Source organism: Bufo gargarizans, chromosome 10 (genome assembly GCF_014858855.1).
Source record: "Bufo gargarizans isolate SCDJY-AF-19 chromosome 10, ASM1485885v1, whole genome shotgun sequence".
NCBI lineage: Eukaryota > Metazoa > Chordata > Amphibia > Anura > Bufonidae > Bufo > Bufo gargarizans.
Window position 1 is genome coordinate 10,881,008 of NC_058089.1, and position 22,649 is coordinate 10,903,656.

At 41.0% G+C, this 22,649-nt stretch overlaps 1 protein-coding gene across 1 annotated transcript in view; it reads left to right on the forward strand.

Annotated features, from left to right (window-relative positions):
• The first annotated feature begins 422 nt into the window (after positions 1-422).
• SLC6A5 (solute carrier family 6 member 5) overlaps positions 423-22,649 on the forward strand; it is a 63,646-nt gene continuing 41,419 nt past the window's right edge. The window contains exons 1-8 of the mRNA XM_044270464.1: positions 423-445; positions 542-602; positions 1,585-2,097; positions 3,156-3,291; positions 8,606-8,737; positions 18,403-18,576; positions 20,269-20,410; positions 20,904-21,036. Coding sequence (XP_044126399.1) covers positions 423-445; positions 542-602; positions 1,585-2,097; positions 3,156-3,291; positions 8,606-8,737; positions 18,403-18,576; positions 20,269-20,410; positions 20,904-21,036 — 1,314 coding nt within the window. The remainder of the gene's footprint in view (positions 446-541; positions 603-1,584; positions 2,098-3,155; positions 3,292-8,605; positions 8,738-18,402; positions 18,577-20,268; positions 20,411-20,903; positions 21,037-22,649) is intronic.

Genomic DNA, 22,649 nt, shown 5'->3' on the forward strand with positions numbered 1-22,649 from the left:
TGCTGAACCTGGGGTAGATGTCCATAGTGCTGAACCTGGGGTAGATGTCCATAGTGCTGAACCTGGGGTAAATGTCCATAGTGCTGAACCTGGGATAGATGTCCATAGTGCTGAACCTGGGGTAAATGTCCATAGTGCTGAACCTGGGGTAAATGTCCATAGTGCTGAACCTGGGGTAAATGTCCATAGTGCTGAACCTGGGGTAAATGTCCATAGTGCTGAACCTGGGGTAAATGTCCATAGTGCTGAACCTGGGGTAAATGTCCATAGTGCTGAACCTGGGGTAAATGTACACAGTGCTGAACCTGGGGTAAATGTCCATAGTGCTGAACCTGGGGTAGATGTCCATAGTGCTGAACCTGGGGTAAATGTCCATAGTGCTGAACCTGGGGTAAATGTCCATAGTGCTGAACCTGGGGTAAATGTACACAGTGCTGAACCTGGGGTAAATGTACACAGTGCTGAACCTGGGGTAAATGTACACAGTGCTGAACCTGGGGTAAATGTCCATAGTACTGAACCCTCCATGTCTTTCCCACAGTTCTATAGCATTTAACTGGCAGGATCTCTTCATGGTGCACAACCTGCCGGGGTTTTCTGCAGTCTCTGAACTTATTCTGCAGCTCTGTAATACAGTCCATAGTCGTGAACCTGCCTGTCTATGGGCGAAATATACTACATTCTTTGGACTACAAAGAGGAGTTCTAGCTACCATTAGGACTGACACGTCTAATCTATCTTTTTTATCTATCTATATATCTATCTATTATCTATCTATCTAATCTATCTATCTAATCTATCTATCTATCTATCTATCTATCTATCTATCTATCTATCTATCTCATATCTATATATCTCATATCTATCTATCATCTATCTATCTATCTATCTATCTATCTCATCTATCTATCTATCTCATATCTATCTATCTATCTAGATTCAGACACTGGATAAATTATAGAACAGATAATCTAACATCCATCCTTCATGTTACTCCCTCAGCTCTTCTCACGTCCCTTTATCTGTCCCCACATCCAGTCTTCTCTGTGTATACAGTCCCACTTTACCTCCCTGTATATCTGTATCCGACACTGGATACATTGTTGCATCTTTTATTATTGATATTAATGTAAATATTAAACATTAAGGTCGCCAGACACATTAGTCTGCGGTTTCGGAGCAGGGATTGTGTGGGGGTTTTAGGGGGAGATTTTTCTTGCTTCTCCCTGAGGAAGAGCCCCCTGTCTGTAGAATCTCTGAGAGCTGAGTGACACCGGGGAAATGGGGCGTAAAATTAAAGAATCTCTGTACAACAATGAAAGGGGCAGGAGCCTGTTCAAGCCGTGATGTGAAACCCAAGGAGGCTCCGGCTGTCCCCTCACCCAGCATTCTGCAGATTATTCTTCACACCCCAGCTAAAATAAAAATGAACCATTTCAAAGGCAAGAGGAAATCCCATCATTGTTAGAATTAGCTCAGCAGATACAATGTCTCCCTGCAGTCCTCAGTAAGGCAGGGCATCACCTCACCTCTGTTATAGGGCGCATGTAGTCGGGTCAGTAAGAATTCTATTATATTCCACAGGACTACGTGAATCCCATGGATGTGGGGCAGAAGACAGTGAACAGCCCGGAGGGGGCCACCCCAGGACTCATGGGGGCCTCAGGAGTCACCCAGCACAGCCCCGACAATGATGTCCCCCTTCAAGCCTCCTCCAAACTGGCCAGGTTGTCCCAATCTACTTCCAATGACAACAAAGGGTTTGAGGAGTCCAAGGCCAGCGCTCTGGAGAGGTCTAGAACTGGGGGGTCCTGTAAGATCATCACCCCCAGTCATGGGAACTTTGTCATAAGAAAGGACTCTGCAGATGGATTTCCATTGAAGGCTTCAAACATGACTGACAGCAACGGGCAGAGCAACTCGGTGCCATGCAGGATCGTGCCCCTCCAGAGCACAGAGGGGGGCGCCAACCAGAACTATGGGAGAACCAGTCTGGAGCAGAACAACGCCAAGGGGGGCTGGGTGCCCATGAACCAGAGCACCGTCATCCTGGGCACAGATGGCAGCACCTCTGTCCTGTCCGGCAACCTCAGCGGGGTAAGAGCCTCCAGATGGATTGTGCAGATTATTGTATGAACCGAACGGGCGATCAGGAGCTTACAATCTGATCGCCAGGCGACCTCCCAGTGTTATGTGGTATTGATGGGTTAGAGTTGGATTCAGAGGCTACTGACACCTCAGTGTCTCAGTGAATCCATCAGCTGCGGGTTGTCAGGTGCAGAGCTTGCAATCTTTTTTTTTTCCATAGTTTTTGTCGCAGTGATTTTACTAGAAATGGTTGGTGCTGAGAAGGCTGTGCAATGGGAATGGATGTATATGGAATATCTATCTATCTATCTATCTATCTATCTCATATCTATCTATATCTATCTATCATGTATCTATCTATTATGTATCATCTATATCTATCTATTATCTATCTTATCTATCTATCATGTAGCTTCTATTATGTATCTATCTCATATCTATCTATCTATCTATCTATCTATCTATCATATCTATCTATTATGTATCTATCTCATATCTATCTATCTATCTATCTATATATTATCTATCATCTATCTATCTATTATGTATCTATCTCATATCTATCTATCTAGTCTATCTATCTATCTATCTATCATCATATCTATCTATCTATCTATCTCATATCTATCTATCTATCTATCTTCTATATCTATCTATCTATCTATCTATCTATCTATCTATCTATCTATCTATCTCATATCTATCTATCTATCTATCTATCTATCTATCTATCTATCTATCTATCTCATATCTATCTATCTATCTATCTATCTATCATCTATCTATCTATCTATCTATCTATCTATCTCATATCTATCTCATATCTATCTATCTATCTATCTATCTATCTATCTATCTATCTATCTATCTATCATGAATCTCTCTACCTACCTTTCGGAATAAATCCATAGTGATCACACTGTATACTGGGGTTATGATTCTATAATTCTGTCCGTCTGTCCGTCTATAGGATGTCTTTCTCTAATCTGTATGGGGCGGAATAATGCCACCTGTAAAATGCCCCCCTTGTTCTGGGATGGCTGAGATTTGTGATTCTCTTTCCCTAGGAGGATGATGGGGATGAGAATAAAGTGCGAGGAAACTGGTCCAATAAACTGGATTTCATCCTGTCTATGGTGGGCTACGCGGTGGGCCTGGGCAATGTCTGGAGATTTCCCTACCTGGCATTTAAAAATGGCGGAGGTAGGGTTCTGATTGCTGTCTCATTGTGGATGCTGGAGGCGGAGGACACTTCATATCATATAATCCCCTGTCATTATTTACTATGTACCATATGTCAGATGAGTGACAGGGGGGACAGGCGAGCACATGCCTCCACTGACACCCAGGGATCTTCAGTGTGACATGTACTGCGCACACATACAGCTCTGCAGTGCAAAGCACAGAGCAGCTCTGCACATTGTTAACAGGGAAAAGGTTAAGACATGAAGGAGGTAACTGTCCCTTCAGGGCACAGCATCATACAGTGTAACAAACACCCTGCAGCGCAGACTGTCCTATTATTACAATATACTAGTATAGCAACTACAGGACATACAGTGTACAGTATCCTATATTAACAGCACAACTCTGCAGAGCTCAACATCCTAAGGCTATCATTACCACACATCAGTGTATTATATAGTATTATTACATAATTGCCTCACACATGACTGCAGTGTAAACTATACTAATACTACATCACTGCAGTGCACACTATACTAATACTACATCACTGCAGTGTACCCTAGACGAATACTACATCACTGAACTGCACACAATACTCATACTACATCACTGTAGTGTACCCTAGACTAATACTACATCACTGCAGTGTACCCTAGACTAATGCTACATCACTGCAGTGTACCCTAGACTAATACTACATCACTGCAGGGCACACTATACTAATACTACATCACTGCCGTGTACCCTAGACTAATACTACATCACTGCAGTGCACACTATACTAATACTACATCACTGCAGTGCACACTATACTAATACTACATCACTTCAGTGTACCCTAGACAAATACTACATCACTGCAGTGCACACAGTACTAATTCTACATCACTGCAGTGTACCCTAGACTAATACTACATCACTGCAGTGTACCCTAGATTAATACTACATCACTGCAGTGTACCCTAGACTAATACTACATCACTGCAGTGTACCCTAGACTAATACTACATCACTGCAGTACAGAATAGACTAATACTACATCACTGCAGTGCTCACTATAATAATACTACCTCACTGCAGTGCTCACTATACTAATACTACATCACTGCAGTGTACACTATACTAATACTATATCACTGCAGTGCACACAATACTCATACTACATCACTGCCGTGTACCCTAGACTAATACTACATCACTGCAGTGTACCCTAGACTAATACTACATCACTGCAGGGCACACTATACTAATACTACATCACTGCTGTGTACCCTAGACTAATACTACATCACTGCAGTGCACACTATACTAATACTACATCACTGCAGTGCACACTATACTAATACTACATCACTGCAGTGCACACTATACTAGTACTACATCACTTCAGTGTACCCTAGACTAATACTACATCACTGCAGTGCACACTGTACTAATTCTACATCACTGCAGTGTACCCTAGACTAATACTACATCACTGCAGTGTACCCTAGACTAATACTACATCACTGCAGTACAGAATAGACTAATACTACATCACTGTAGTGCTCACTATAATAATACTACCTCACTGCAGTGCCCACTATACTAATACTACATCACTGCAGTGTACCCTAGACTAATACTACATCACTGCAGTGTACCCTAGACTAATACTACATCACTGCAGTACAGAATAGACTAATATTACATCACTGCAGTGCTCACTATAATAATACTACCTCACTGCAGTGCTCACTATACTAATACTACATCACTGCAGTGTACCCTAGACTAATACTACATCACTGCAGTGTACCCTAGACTAATACTGAATCACTGCAGTGCATACTATACTAATATTGCAGCACTGCAGTATACAATACACTATTAGTACATTACTGCAGTGTACAGTATACTAATATTACATCACTGCAGTGCACACTAGACTAATACTACTATACTAATATTGCACCACTGCAGTGTACAATGTACTATTATTATATCACTGCAGTATACAATATATGATTATTTTTCTTACATCATACAACTTATCACTGCAGTGTGCAATATGCAGAGTAAACTAATTGTATGATACTTTATCTTGTATGCAATGCTTGATATACTTTATAATTTTTCAATAAAATCTGGAAAAAATATTTCACTGCAGTGTACAATATACCATTATTACATCATATCAGTGTACAAAATATTATTACATCACACATCACTGCAGTGTACAATATACATTATTTTATAATTTTAGTGTACAATATACTGCTATTATAATACTGCAGTGTGCAATATACTATTATTACATCATTGTAGTGTACAATATATTTTTATTATTTCACTGCAGTGTACAATATACTATATTTACATAAATGCAGTGTATAATATACGGTACTATTATTTCTTTACTGCAATGTAAAATATATTATTATTACATCAGTGCATTGTATAATATACTATTTTTATATCACTGCAGTGTAACATATTCTTTTGCGGTATCACAGAAAGGATAGGGATAGACAGATAGAGGATTGACATGTTGCAAAAAAAAAATCCAAATTTAAGCAGCACAAAAAATATCAAAAAGATGGTCTGCAAGCAGCTGTGGATATAACCTTAATCTGGAATTGATAGATTTAGATTGTTACAATTTATTAAAAAGGAAAAACAAAATTGTCCTGGACATGAGTATTCAGCCCCTTTGCTGTGACACTTGACATTTAGCTCTGGGGCCTCCAGTTTCTCCTGATCATCTTTGAGATGATGTACACAGACCCAGCCCTGTCTATATAAGATCTCACAGCTGACAATGCATCAGAGCAAACGCCAAGCCATGAGGAGGAAAGAGCTGCCTGTAGAGCTCAGAGACAGGATTACATGGGGGCTCAGATCTGGAGAAGGGAACAAAAACATTTCTGCTGCTCTGAAAGTTCCCAGGAGCACAGTGGCCTCCATAATTCTTATTGTGAACAACCAGGACATTTGGAACAACCAGGACTCTTCCCAGAGCTGGACACCCAGGGGAAGCAGGGGAAGTGGCTGCTTTGCGGCTCACACTCAGAAGGGGCCCAACCAGGAGGAGGACTAAAATATCTTATCGTCAGGGCCCCCTCAACAGTATTATAAAATGGCACTATATACAGAGACACTGAGGAAACTGATGGAGCGGCTGCTGGGCCTTGTCTGAGAGAGTCATCTTGACTAGCCTCAGGAGTAGGGGATGCACAAGAGGAGGGGGTTGCGATGAAATTGCTGGGAGAGGTGGAGGGGGCATAAAAAAAAAATCTGCAGGCCCAGTCATTTCTAGTTACGCCACTGTAGCCGCCTCACCAAACTAAATAATCAGGGAGAAGGGTCTTGGTAAGAGAGGTGACCAAGAACCCAATGGACACTCAGGCTGAGCTCCAGAGATCCTGTGTGCAGATAGGAGAAAGTTCCAGAACATCAACCCTCACTGCAGCCTCCACCAATCTGGGATTTATGGCAGGAGCCAGAAAGAAACCTCTCCTCAGGAAAAGACACATGAAAGCTGCCTGGAGTTTGGCAAGAAAAAGCACCAAAAAGACTCTTAGACTGTGGAAAACAAGATTCTGTGGTCTGATGAAACCAAGATGGAACTTTATGGCCTCAATTCTATGCATCATGTCTGGAGTAAACCAGGCGCCGCTCATCACCTGCCCCGATACCATCCTTACAGTGAAGCTTGGTGGTGGCTGCATCCTGCTGGGGTGACGGAGAGACTGGTCAGGGTGGAGGGAAAGCCAACCAAGAGCTCTGGACCTCAGACTGGAGCAAAGGTTTACCTTCCAACAAGACAATCACCCTAAGAACATGGCCGAGACAACCCTGTGAATGTCTTTGTGTGGCCCAGCCAGAGCCCTGAACCCAATGGGACATCTCTGGAAAGACCTAAATATGGCTGTCCAACCCCCATAGCTTGAGAGGATCTGCAGAGAAGAAGGGCAGAAAATCTCCAAATCCAGGTGTAAACCTTGTGACATCATCTCCAAGAAGACTGGAGGCTGGAACCTCTGCCAAAGGGGCTTCAACTGCGTCCAGAGTAAAGGGGCTGAAGACTTATGTCCCGAGTAAAGGGGCTGAAGATTGATGTCCCGAGTAAAAGGGCTGAAGACTTATGTCCCGAGTAAAGGGGCTGAAGACTGATGTCCCGAGTAAAGGGGCTGAAGACTTATGTCCCGAGTAAAGGGGCTGAAGACTTATGTCCTGGGTAAATGGGCTGAAGACTTATGTCCTGAGTAAAGGGGCTGAAGATTGATGTCCCGAGTAAAGGGGCTGAAGACTTATGTCCTGGGTACAGGGGCTGAAGATTGATGTCCCGAGTAAAGGGGCTGAAGACTTATGTCCTGAGTAAAGGGGCTGAAGACTTTTGTCCCGAGTAAAGGGGCTGAAGATTGATGTCCCGAGTAAAGGGGCTGAAGACTTATGTCCAGGGTAAATGGGCTGAAGACTTATGTCCCGAGTAAAGGGGCTGAAGATTGATGTCCCGAGTAAAGGGGCTGAAGACTTATGTCCTGAGTAAAGGGGCTGAAGACTTTTGTCCCGAGTAAAGGGGCTGAAGATTGATGTCCCGAGTAAAGGGGCTGAAGACTTATGTCCTGGGTAAATGGGCTGAAGACTTATGTCCTGGGTAAATGGGCTGAAGACTTATGTCCCGAGTAAAGGGGCTGAAGATTGATGTCCTGAGTAAAGGGGCTGAAGACTTATGTCCTGAGTAAAGGGGCTGAAGACTTTTGTCCCGAGTAAAGGGGCTGAAGACTTATGTCCTGAGTAAAGGGGCTGAAGACTTATGTCCTGAGTAAAGGGGCTGAAGACTTATGTCCTGAGTAAAGGGGCTGAAGACTTATGTCCTGAGTAAAGGGGCTGAAGACTTATGTCCTGAGTAAAGGGGCTGAAGACTTATGTCCTGAGTAAAGGGGCTGAAGACTTATGTCCTGAGTAAAGGGGCTGAAGACTTATGTCCTGAGTAAAGGGGCTGAAGACCTATGTCCTGAGTAAAGGGGCTGAAGACTTATGTCCTGAGTAAAGGGGCTGAAGACCTATGTCCTGAGTAAAGGGGCTGAAGACTAATGTCAATGCAAGATTTTAGTTTTTCCTTTTCAATAAATTAGCAAAGATTTCTAACCTTCTGTTCTCACTTTCTCATAATGGGGGATGAAGTGCAGAATGATGGGGGAACTTCCAGCACAAGGAGCAACATAAAAAGTGAAAGGGTCTAAAGACCCTGAAGAAGATCTGTTGTTCTTTGCTATTTTACGTGTTATGTGTCTAGTTTCTACAATGTTTCGACTTCCTATTAATTCATTTTGTGTTCTCTCAGGGGCTTTTCTCATTCCCTACTTGACAATGTTGGCTTTAGCTGGGATCCCCATTTTCCTCATGGAGGTGTCACTTGGACAGTTTGCCAGTCAGGGCCCCATCTCTGTGTGGAAAGCCATTCCTGCATTGCAAGGTAAGTGCCACGCATCTCATGACTATGATACATTGGGCCACATTTAGTAATCAATTCATTGTGCTTTGTAAAAAAGTTGCAAATCGCGGCGCACACCAGGTTTGTGCAAATGTTTTTCAACTTTTCCCAGCACTTGGCAATTTTGAGAAATGCTGGGAATAGTAGTTTATTAAGCAGCATGGTGGCTAAGTAGTTAGTGGTGGCTCAGTGGTTAGCACTTGTACCTTTCAGCGCTAGGGTCATAGGTTGAAATCCAACTAAGGACAACATCTGCTTGGAGTTTGCATGTTCCCTCAGGGTTTCCTCCGGTTACTCTGGTTTTCTCCCAAAGACATACTGATAAGGAACCTAGATTGTGAGCTCCTCTGGGGACAGCATATGATGATAATCTCTGTACTGCGCTGCGGAATATGTCAGTGCTATATAAGTGAGTATAATAAATAAGACAGTGGTGCAAAATTTGCAGCTCTATGTCGGCATACATGTCATGTCATTAGGAGGCACTGGCACTGGTCTCGTGCTTTACTGGTAAGGAACAGCTCTGTGTATCATTATAGTTCTCAGCACTTTGATTTTGTTTGTTTGAGTAGGGGGTACTTGGTTTAGAGACCTTGAGAACCACTGATCTAGATGAGGCTAGGTCTGTGCTCTAGATTGCATATCCTACAGTAGGATACAAAGAAGGCTCCAGAGCAGCAATGTAAGTGAGGTGCCTACCTAATGTATGTTCTCACCCTACATCCAGAGGCATGCTTGTCTCCTTCTGCTCTTTTTTTTTTTTTTTTACTAACATCTTGGGGACCCTCAAGTGAGGAAGCCATATGTAAATAGATACCACCTATAGATTTGAGGAAAAGGCTCCAGTAGACTCTATAGCACCTGTTCTATGACCTTGGTATGTTGTTGGGTATATAAAGTTATGGATCACACCCTTTGTATCTTCTGAAATATTCTGCTCTAGATTATCCATGTCATCACCTGGGTGTTTTACATCACTTATGCCCAGGGTGGCCACAATGTGGCGGTATAAACTTTCCTATCACTTGCTGGAGTGACACAGGCAGTGATGGCTACATTCAGAAGAAGAGAGTGTTCTGGTGGTACTGTGACTTACATATTGGTACTGGCATTATAGTACCTACTATGTTATTAGAACACTTTTATGGACACTGCTATTGGGCTGGAGGCATTTTTTTTAATGATTATGTGCGGTAGGAGCAATGATATGAACAGTGTCACACTGGGATGACCTTGGTGTTTGGTCTAAACGGGCAGAACAGTCGGGGGTAGTTGTGGCACTGCTGTGTGGAGATAGTCTTCTGTAGCAATTACTGTTTGGAACAATACTGGGTTGTCCTTTGGGTCACTAGTTCAGGACACTGAGGCTGAGAGCGCAGGACTGCTATACATGGAACATCTAGAGCAGGGATGTCAAACTCGTGGCCCTCCAGCTGTTGCAAAACTACAACTCCCATCATGCCTGGGCATACTACAGCTATCAGGGAATGATGGGAGCTGTAGTTTTGCAACATCTGGAGGGCCATGAGTTTGACATCAATGATCTAGAGGTTATTATGAGGCTAATGTTTGGATGTGTTGAGATACTGCTAAACTGTTCTAGGTGCTGCATGGCATATGCTATTGCTGTTGTGTTCTAGAGCGCATGTTCTGTCTGATCAGTCCAAGCTTTGCTTAGGATTGATTTATAAAAAAAAAAAAGAAAAAGAAAATGAAAAAAAAAAACACAAAAAACTACAGTGGCCATCATTGTAAATCCAGATGTTTCATGCATCGGCCATGGTTTATAGATGAAGGACCACCATATGGGAACCTAGCCTGATACAAATGAATTACTCTAGATGACATGTCCTGTGTCTAATCAGTCCATGACATTGCATTTGTTATATTACATGTTCAACATGTCCTCGTTTTTGATGGCCTGGTCTCTTTGCTCTTCTTAAAGGGGCTGTGCAGCCAGTGGCGTACATAGAGAAGTAAGGGCCCCATAGAAAGGATCAAACCTGGGCCCCCACACAGGACAGAAGGGTTTCCGCCGGGACATTTTCCCACTGCTTCATTTGCTAAAAGTTGTTCCTTTAGAGGGTGGAGTCCTGACCAAGTTTTCACCCCAAGTAGAAGAGGAGATGATCCCAACTGGGCCCCCTCTTACACTGGGCCCCATAGCAGTTGCATGGTCTGCCGCTATGGTAGTTATGCCCCTGTGTGCAGACAGTACATACCGATGACCTATCCTCAGCTGATCGATGGGGGTTCCGGGTGCCAGACCCTCACCGATCAGATATTGATGACCTATTCTGAAGATAAGTTATCAATATGCACTGGCTGCACAGCCCCTTTAATGTTGTTGTGGCTTTTTATCTGTGTTCTAGGTTATACAAGTTCTATCCTTTCTCTACTTTTATAATGTTAGTTTGCTCTATATGAAGGTATTTAAAAGGCCTCTGATATCAGGGTCCCAGACAAAAATTAGCTTACCTGTCCACGTGATGTCTCTGTTGTGTGCTCCATATTATAGGGCTTCCCTTTAGCAGGTATAGAAGCTGCTTTGGGGCCTGGGTCTAGATGCTAAAAGGGGCTCAGCTCTCCTGTAATGGGATCAAAATTCTGCTATGGGGCCCTATGATTCTTCTATTTGCTGAAACTGTTCATTGGGAGCTTCATGGAAAAGCAACTGCAGGTGAAGCTGAGGCCGGCATGGGAAAGAGCTGGAAAGAGTGGCATGAACCTGTCTACTAATGGGTTCTAGAGTCTAGACCAGGGCCGTCTGCAATATTGATTGGACCCTGGGCAAGAGGGAGAACACAAGTGGCCGCTTCTGCTTTCATGGGTCCATACTTTATTAACTAAGTGGCAGGACATGTAGGGCATACATGGGGGATGTCCCATGTACAATCGCAGCGCAGAATGTCACAGCCAAGGAGAAGGTGAGTTTTCTTTTCTCCCTGGCTGTGACGTTCTGCGCTGCGATTGGACAGCACTACAGCCCAGAGAAGGAACGCCCTGGGAGAAAAGCTGATGTCTCCTCCCTGGTGTTCCGATGCTGTTGCTTAGCATACAGCGCGGGAGAATGTAACGGGGGCCACAGCGGCGCAACGGAGCGGCGCCCAGAAATAATAGTAAGTGCAGGGACATCCCCCATAAATGGCCTACATGTCCTGCTACTTAGTTAATAAAGTTTGGACCCATGAAAGGTCCTCCAGTGGCCAGCGGGGCTCAAGAAGCAGTTGCCTTGGGCCCCCCAGGAGCAGCTGCCCCTTTTGCCCTGCGTTAAAGATGGCCCTGGTCTAGAGCAGAAGACATGTGCTCCTATAGATGACTCTGTGCTTAGGTCAGAAGTGTCCTGCCTGTATAGATAGCATCAGTAAAGTTTGTTGGATTAGTAATATCCATTGACTTTCTGATGTTTAAACTTTTAGGGGTTTTTGTTCGTGCATTTCAGTTACTTTATTTGATGATACTTTGTGTAACTTTTGAGGGGATTTCAGTTGCTTTGTTCAGTTTGCCCTTTCTAGAGATGTTTCTGGTTCTCTTAATGGTTTCCATTCTAGATTATTCATACTTATTACAATATATCTTTTGTACCCTTAGATAATTTCATCATGTGTTACACAGTACACAGCCTGATCTGAATGTGCTCTAGATCACTCTGCATGATTGCACATGTTTCTCTTCTCATTCTCAACTGACCAACTTGTAACTATTGTTTATGACAAGATTATTTTATGTCATGGAGCTATTATTTGATGACTTTATAGACGAGTTTTTAGAGCACTGTATGGAGGTATTATTTGATCATGGTGGTGTTTATTTGATCACTGTATGGTGATATTACTAGGGCACTGTATGACGATATTATTTGATCACTGTACGGTATTAATTGATCACTGTATGCTCTAGATCACTCTACATGATAGCAGACATTGTTTTCACATTCTCAACTGACTAACTTGTAATTATTGTTTATGACTTGTACAGTAATTAGTAGATAATTTTATGTAATGGAGCTATTATTTGATCAACATATAGCGGTAGTATTTGATCATTGTATGGAGGTATTATTTGATCACTGTATACCAGTATTATTACAGCACTGTATGGAGGTATTATTTGATCACTGTATGGTGATATTATTAGAGCACTATATGACGGTATTATTTAATCACTGAATGGTGGCACAAACATCAGCAGGCCCATGGGAATTAGCCTACATGTTTTACATGCTCTCTGCGTCTGTACTCGCCCTGGAACATGCAGGCTAATTCCCATGGAGCTGTTGATACAGTTGCTATATGGATGTTTATTTTATGAAAATGAATTGAAATTAAGAGAAGATTAGAAATTTTGCCAAGTGCTGGATTCTTTTACTACACTGACATTATTCTATAACTGTATGGCCTCATCCCAGCAGCGCTATGATCTGTGACCGGGTATGATAATTTCTGTATTTGCTTTAAACCAGGCAGAATAAGACCTGCGTGGACCACATTTTGTCTCGTTTGTCCATCCAAGCAGGTTCACCCTGGTGTGTGCGGCACATATGACAGAACCATTGATATCCCCTTGGTGTTCAGTGGTTTCTGTATTCTACTCTCCCTTAAATCCCCATGTATTTTTATCAACTTTACTTTATTGTTGAATCATGCACTGACCTCAGCTGAGACTAAAAAGACTGTAAGCATTTGGATTTGGTTTTTCTCGGATTAGTTTTTTTGGGGTGAAGTATTATTGTGAAGATTCTTTATTGTTCCCTGGCATTCTCTATTTAGACATGTGGTTCAGTGCAGATCTAGAATTGCCCTGAAATCCATTTGTAGCAGACTTGTATTTCAACCACATTTTTCCTCCTTTTTTTTGGGGGGGGGGGGGGGGGGAATTTAATATATTATAGAAACATTGTGGTGACCCCGTCACTAGTAAATCCTCACTATTTTCTCTCCTAAAACTTATATTCTGGATTTCATCAAGTTCTAATCTGGTTATTAATGGATTCCCCAACTGGTTTGTCTGTAATATTCCAGATGTAGCTCCTTAATTCCCCATGAAGTTTGATCTCTATGATGACATCATACACAGGGTTGCCATTTAGATTTTGTATTTTTTATGAAATATCATCTCAAAAAATCATGGATGGGCATCACTGTTTACTGACACACTGGAAAACCTCAATTAATTGCATAAAGAACATATAATAACATCAGTCTACAGAAGAGCCGTGTGAACACATTACCAACACTTGCTGTGAAACAATTACTCTCATTGACCTGCAAAGGCAAAAAAAAATCACGAACACTGGAAATAATGTTCTGTTTTTTACATGACTGTCCATGTGTGTTTCATCTGATTTGTGTTCTAGACTCTTTCAGTTCTCTGTCATTTATGTGCTAGACTCCTGTGCTATGTTCCTCTTGCTTTGTAATATGCTAGATTCTTATAGTCTTTGCTTAGTTGGCCCCAGGGGTGTATGTGCCCTTGGGCAACAGTCCTGTTGGGTGTATTGTCTACTCCTCCCTCAGCTTGACAAATAAAGCATGTTTATCCAGATCATGTTGGGTTCCCCAAGCCCAGTTGAGCTTGGAATCAGCTTAGCCTTCTAGTATGTATATCTTCTAGCTGTGTTTCTCTTCCATATACATTATAATGATTCTTATACTGGGTTGAGTTCTCTTTGATACATACATTAGATTATTAGTGTTATCGCTAGGTGCATGTTCTAGATTTCTAGCAGTCTCTCATATATAATCTAGGTCTCTAGTGATATGGCTAGTGATGTAGTAGATTTCCTATAGTGTATTGTACATTCTAGATTTCAAGTATTGCAGTAGACTGTTCAGGTTTCCTCCTGTGTATTATACTTTCTAGATTTTAAGTATTAGAGTAGAATGCTGATGTTTTCTCCTGTGTATTATATGTTCTAGAGTTTAAGTATTGCACTGCTTTAATAAGATTCGCTTGTGTTTAATACATGTTCTAGATTTCCAGTATTGCAGTAGACTGTTCAGGTTTCCTCCTATGTAGGATATGTTCTAGATTTCAAGTACTGTTGCAGATTTTTGAGGTTCCCTCCTGTGTATTATATTTTCTAGATTTTAAGTATTAGAGTAGAATGCTGATGTTTTCTCCTGTGTATTATATGTTCTAGAGTTATTACATGTTCTTGATTTCAATTATTAAAGAAAATGCTGTGGTTGCCTTTATTGCCTCTATTGTATTATAGATGTTCTACTTTATTAAGGTTTCCTCCTATTTATTACATTCTCCAGATTTTCAAGTATCACAGTAGATTGTTAAGGTTGCATTCAGTGTATTGTATGTTCTACATTTGTTCTACATTCTAGAAGTGTTCTTCCCGATGTTAACACAATATTCGTATTATTCTTGATCCCACTAATGTAAGATCTAGGGGGTCATTTATTAAACTGGTGTAAAGTAGAACTTGCTTAGTTGCCCATAGCAACCAATCAGATTCCACCTTTCATTTTGGACAGCTCCTTTGGAAAATGAAAAGTGGAATCTGATTGGCTGCTATGGGCAACTAAGCAAGTTCTACTTTACACCAGTTTGATAAATCTCCCCATAGGTTTCTAAGTTTTAATGTCAGAATGTTTGCAGAATCAATGAGAATATTTCTGATGTATTTTTTTTAAAACCTGTTTTATCTACTGCATGATCTTAATGTGTGGATGATCTCATTTAGTTATTGTAAAATGTAAATTTCACATGTCCTTTCAGATCTAGATTTTAGTTAATGTAAAGTCTAGATTTTACATGTTCTCTCAGATCTAGATTCCTACTCCTACAGCTTAATAATTTAGACTTCTGGTGTTGTCTATGACATTTAATCTAACGTAATCTTTATGGTGTTTCAAGAGGATTTTCTGGTTATCAAGTTTAATCTTTGTACAAATGAAACGTTTTGCAAGTTTCTAATATATAAAAATATTGTATAACAGGCAACTCAACCATCCAGACATAATAGGCAAGATATAATAAAATACTTATCACTGTAGCCAATTGATTATCTCAAATAAGTGATTGTAACACAATTAATTGGTTACAGTGATAAGGATTTTATTATATCTTGCTATTATGTCTCATATCGGTGCAGTTCTGGATGGTTGAGTTGCCTGTTATACAATATCATTTACATTTTAGTCTACTGGGTTTTCAGGGAAACCTCTTTTATTAGAGCACCAGAACCATTTGCCACAACAGGTGAGCCGCCATATACCCTCTATACTCAAGTTTCTAATATACTTTGTGTTTCAATCCTCATTATTTCAATTATCTCTACTTTCTCTCAGTGAATGAAAACATGCCAGAGCCAGAAAACCCTCCCTACCCTAACTAATATTTCCCATAGCTGAGGGTTTGTTGCAATTGGATCCAGTCTAGACAATCCTCTGTAATCTTTCTTCTGCCTTGAGTTTGTTACATTGTATTAGTCCCAAATAAACACATTAGCCTGGAGTCCAGATAGTTGAATTTACAGAGAATTGCCTGGACTGAATATAATGCAACAAACTCTCAGTTGTGATAAAATTAGGTCAGGACTGGTTTTCATTCACTTTCAGCAAGTAGAGATGTTGAAAATGATGAGAAACTGAAATGCATTTCCTCCTACCCCTCTGTACCAGTCCGTTAATAGTTTCTTGTCTATTATATTTTTAGACTTGTGTAACCCCAGCTGGATGTATAGCACCATGGAATTAATGGCACTTTAAAATAAATAATAATAATAATAATATTAATAAAAGGTATATGTTAGATACGGATTGTATCTAAATACCTCACAACATTTTCCATGTGATGCATGAGCTAGATTTATTCTGGATGGTTAGTCCATCACTAATATTTGTAGAATTCCTTTTCTTCTGTTTTAGGTTTTTAATCCTCTTTTTATGAATATGGTATTAAGAAAGTTAGAGCCAGGTGTACAATGTCTGTATTGCAGCATCCGTCCCTTTGTGTAGTGTCCTGTGGTGCCTCCATATGACCACATGCTACAGAGATATTCTTCCCTAGAATTAGTGCTTCCAGTGAAGAATACCTCCATAATATTGGAGCAGTCATAGTAAGATAGTAACATAGTATATAAGGTCCATGAGTTCTTTCTGTCAGATTCATACAGTGTGAAATCAGAGGCATTCAGAGGTACAGTATTACAGACCTGTACTGCCCAGAGCTTGTACCTGATATCACCCTGTCCATGAGGTCTTACGCAGCTTTATGGCAGAATTAACCAGTACAAGACTGAGCTATTTTCCCCGGTTAGCAACCACATTTTTGTTGTTTTAGTACAGCAATAACTTGCTCAGAAATTTCTCCATCCTTTTTCCAGTGATGCTTTATTTTTATGTAATTTGTATTTTAGTATTTTCTTTTGTTACCAGAAGAATGCAAAAAAAATGGTAAACAATTAGTCAGTTTCATATTTTTTTTACATTTTATTATGGTCTATGGGCTGGAAGCTGCAGCGTCGGCCAGTAGTGTTCTTTTTTTGTAACTTGTTTTATTTTTTGTATTTTGTGTTGTCTTTATTTTTTCTTATTTTTGATGTATTTTATTTATTTTTTGTATTTTGCATTATTTTGATTTTTAATTTATTATTATTTTTATTATTTTTTTAAATTTTATTTAATAATTCATTCATTTATTTTTACCCACTGCACCCCCTGATAAGGTCATAAAATTACATTTGGGTGCATTAAAACATTATATATGTATTTAAGGTTAATATATATATTTAAAATAGTTGATATTTAATCTTCTATATGAAATTAACCCTTCCCAGCAATTTGCTCCTCGAATGCTTTTAGCCAATTCTCGTTGAACTACCCAATAATTGCTAATAGCTCATTTAATTGCTGATTTGACAGAATTGTGTACCTGCACTGTATAGCTGCTCTGCTATTAAGACCCAGAAGCTTTTCTGCATTTGCCCGACACATGATTATTGAGACTGTTGCTTCCTGAACTTTGCCATGTACAGTATACTGTGATCAGGGGGACAGGGGCGGTATTGAAATGTCTCTGCCTTCTCTAGGGCGAAGACATTCAGGAGTTACATGGAGAACCACTGGCTGGGTGCAAATAAAATATTAAGATTTATGCAGTATCTATAGAGCACAATAATAGACCTGTCTTCAGTGAGCTCCCCCTAGTGGTAGCTACAGAAAGATAGAATTTTATCATGGAATTTTATGGAAATGCAGAAAATCTCATGAACATTGAAAAATGCATCTTCAACCCCTAAAAAGATACATTATGAAATTAACCCCTCCCAGCCATTAACTCCTCAAATGCTTTGGCCAATTCTAGATGTACTAGCCCTTTAAATCAGTGCACTGCTACAGATGTGGGTCTTTTTTGGGTGTCAGCAGCTTCTATTATATATGAAATGTTCATGTTGTTAACATTCTGCTTGCTGGTTATAGGATGCTATTACAGTTTATAATGTTGCAAATTGTCCTGTCCTTCTGGAAATGTGCAATTATCCAGATAATAAAATTTTTTATTAAAAACAATAAATATGTTTTATTCACTTTAGTTTAATCCTTTTTTTTTTTTTTTTACATCCGAATGAGAAACTTTAGGGTATTTTAGAACTTGTGTAATGGAAATGTCTCCCCTCCCCCTCTCCACAGGCTGCGGGATTGCCATGTTGATTATTTCCGTTCTGATCGCCATATACTACAACATCATCATGTGCTACACCCTCTTCTATCTCTTCGCCTCACTCGTCTATGTCTTACCCTGGGCGTCTTGTGATAATCCATGGAATACACCAGACTGTAAAGATAAAAACAGACTTTTACTGGGTAAGTTCTGCTGGAAGATTGTTTTTGTGTTAGGGGAAAACTATAGATTTACTGAAACTTCCTTCTTCATAAGATAAATCCTGTCCACCAGAAGGGCGAGTTTTATCACAACCCTATGGCTATGAAGCCCCTACAAAAATATAAAGAAATAGAAATAACATAAATAGAAGAAAGAACATACAGTGTCTGATTAATTTACAAAACACAAAAACAATAGCAACATCTTGGAATTCCAAGATACACATTGTAATTATCTATCTAATATCTATCTAATATCTATCTATTTAACTCCTATCTATCTTATATACAGGTGAAACTCGGAAAATTAGAATATCGTGCAAAGTTCATTTATTTCAGTAATGCAACCTAAAAGGTGAAACTAACACCTGAGACTCATTACATGCAAAGCGAGATATTTCAAGCCTTTATTTGTTATAATTTGGATGATTTTGGCTTACAGCTTATGAAACCCCAAAGTCTCAATTTTGAGGTCCCCTTTGCAGGGGTTATGGATTAATTAGCTGACTACATTGTGACACTTTGAGCCTAAAATATTGAACCTTTTCACAAAATTCTAATTTTAAGATGCATTAATGCAATTCCTTTTAATTTGCATTACTGAAATAAATGGAGTTTTGCACGATATTCTAATTTTTCGACTTTCACCTGTATATCTGTCTATATGACAAAGGCTCCATTGAGTTGATGTGAAATGTTGCATTGAGTGTTGGGTGAATAAAGGGATCCATTTTTTTCACTGAATCCAGAGGGCTACCTCTTTGCTGATTATTTTTGCTATCTAGTGGCATGGCTATAGCTTAAGTAGCAATCGCAGCGGAGCCCTGGCGCCTGGTCCCTCTGCTGCACAAGAAGACACCAGCATTAGATATTTTGCATTGGGGCCCTAGAGCGTGAACGGGACCCTCTGTGTGCAGGTCAGGAAAGCTTCTGTTCTCTGGTCTGGAGGATGAGTCTTTATACCCAGGGCAGAGCAGCTTGCTAGGTTATAATAGCACTTCTGCGCCCTCCTGTGGCCAGTCTGTGTAATACACAATCCTAGTGTTAATAGCAGGATGGACATTTGAGGTTTACTGTTCAAAATGTGAACATTACTCAGGTTCTGCACTTCTGATAGGTTTGCTTTGCACTTATATACATTTTTTGTGTGTGGGTGATATAGCGATGTGCGGTCGGGTGCCACCTGTGTTGATGCCCTGCGTTACTTACACAGGAAAGTAGAAAGAAGACGTAATTATTGTAATACAAGCTGAATAAGCAAATAAAGTTATGAATATTGATGTCCTCCATAGAGAAAAGACAAATCTCACTATTTACTAAATTAACCCCTTTTACTGAGTCTATGTTCAGCAATGTCTGATAATATTTTTTATCAATGGTGGTTTAGTTTATGCTCATTTCTCCCTTGTTGTCATGGAATCTGCTCTTTATGCACCGATTTCTTGCTGAGCTTTTGCTTGCACTGCAGCCAATCTGAACAAGCAGAGCTGCAGTCTAAAGCATGGGGGGGAGCTGCTGTTTGAGCTTTTGATGAGACAAAAAGTAGATTGCAGATTACCTTAGACACCAATAGACAATGCAGTTAAGCCGGAGTCTCTGATTTTAGCTGTACGGCCCATAGCCAGTAATGTCCATATACAAGTGTCCCCCCTTCCATGTATTATGTCTCTGCAGATTCCTGCCTCATTGGGGACCAGCCAAAAATTCTAATCAAGAACAGCACGTTCTGCATGTCCGCCTATCCAAACTTGACCATGGTGAACTTTACCAGCCACGGCAACAAGACCTTTGTCAGCGGGAGTGAAGAATACTTCAAGTAAGACTTGGCTCTCAAAGGTCTGACCATAAAATGTGATGTCATGTAATATGGGTATAATTTATGGGGCGGGATTTTTGTAGAAAAACACTGATAAATGAGTGAAACTGCTAAAAAAAAATTGAATAAATATATATTACAAGGAGGTCGGACTTTATATATTCACTCTGTGGAATTCCGTTACTTCGCGCCTCTGCTTCCTCTCATTGATGATCTACCGAAACCAGAAGGGGGAGCAGAGGAGCACCTGACTGCACTGGGGTCTGTAACCATGGAGACACAGAGTTCTGCATAGGAGCTGTATACACAAAGCTGTAGGGGATTTTCACATTAAGATTATTGGCAACGTTGATTATTTTTTTTTCGTTTAGATGCATTGAAGCAATGCAAAAATGGGTTGCAAAAATAAGCATACCCTTTACCTATAGCACAATGTGTGGGTTGTATGATCCCCCTGCCCCGTATATAGTTTGTAATAGCCCTGTCATCTCAGGTACAATATGCTGAAGATTTCGGCCGGCATCGAGTACCCCGGTGAAATCCGCTGGCCGCTCGTCTTTTCCCTCTTCCTGGCCTGGGTCATCGTCTATGCATCACTTGCCAAAGGAATCAAGACATCGGGAAAGGTAGGAGCGGATAGGGTGACCCCAGAGAACAACGGCAGAATCTGATGAAACTTCGCAATTTAGGCAAAATGAAATAATGTAACGAATATGGTTACTGTGAACTTCACCAAAATGAACAAAGTCAGGGTGACCACTGGTGACCCCACAGCCGTCCTCCCTCCACATTGCTCCCACAGGTTTATCTCCAATCCTTTGACTCTGACCTCAATCCATGCAAAAGCAGCTACGGGCCATTCCAGAAAAAAACATTTTGGGGAACATTTACACTGATGAGCAAAAGGGTAACAATGTTTAGAATATCTCCCCATCCACTACGGCTTCGGACAGGAGACTCCCATCATCCTATAGACAATCCTCTCGGCTATCTCATACTAACTGTTCAGCATATGATTAGTTCTGCAGATTCTTCCCATGTGACTGCGTTGTTACTGTTTTGCGCCTAAAATTCTACATTTTAATTTTTATTATTTTGTTAGTATTTTGTAAATCCACCTTTGGCTTTCAGCACGGCCTGAACCCTTCTGGGCACGCTCTCCATCAGATTCAAACATGTCTCAACCGAAATCTGTTCCCAGGTCTCTTGTACACGTTCCCAATGTTGGTCCATACTGGTCAACAGTACGAATACAGCTTTTTCTTCAACTCTACCCACAAGTGTTGGATTGGGTTGAGGTCTGGGGACTGCGGGGGACAACCCAGCGCCTCTACTTCATTGTCATTGAACCATTTCCTCTCCAATCTCTATGTATGCTTCGGGTCGTTGTCCTGCTGGAACTCTATGTCGTCCTTTTCATACCCATAGTACTCGAGTGTAGGAAGTAATTAATCTTGTAGGATACTCGCATATAGCTCAGCATTGAGACCACCATTGACCTGGTCAAGTATCCAACAACTTTGGCTGTGAAACAACCCCATATCTTCAGGCTTCCTCCACTGAACTTGACAGTTCCTCCAATTTCTCGATCCGTTAGGCCCCTTTTCCTCTACAGACCCATTTGCACCCATCAGAGCCCAGTCTATTGACCTTCGCCTCATTGCTACAAATCACCCGTTTCCAATCTTCTACTGTCCACTGTTCATACTGTTTTGCAAACTCGAGCCGATGCTTCTTATGATTGAAGTCGAGGCTTCTCCACCGTTTTTTCAGGCCACCGTTCCAGGCTTGTGTAATGCGCGTCACACGGTGCTTGCATGGACGTCTCTGATCTCACTATTATGAAGCACACGAGCCGCCTCCACTGCCGTGTTTGTCTCGCCAGAGCTGATAGACCTTGTGATGAGCCGACTTGTGGACTCCGATATTTTGCCTGGACGTCCACCTCTTGGCTTTGGAATGGCTGGACATCTCGTATTCTTCCAGCTGTCATGGCCTCACATGATGCAGTTTGGCAATTTTCTTGGCCGAGATGCCGCTATCGATGAGCAGGATGAGGACGTTTCTCTTTTTTTTCGGAGATATTTTTCATGGCGGCTCCTGGATTCAGACCAGTGACCTTTCGCTTGGGAATCAACCTAATAACACACTGAGCTATTAGGGAATGTGAGGACAGGTTGTGATTTGTAGTCTACAAGAAGAAAGAGATTCTTCCACCACCAGGAGCAGAACAGGAACA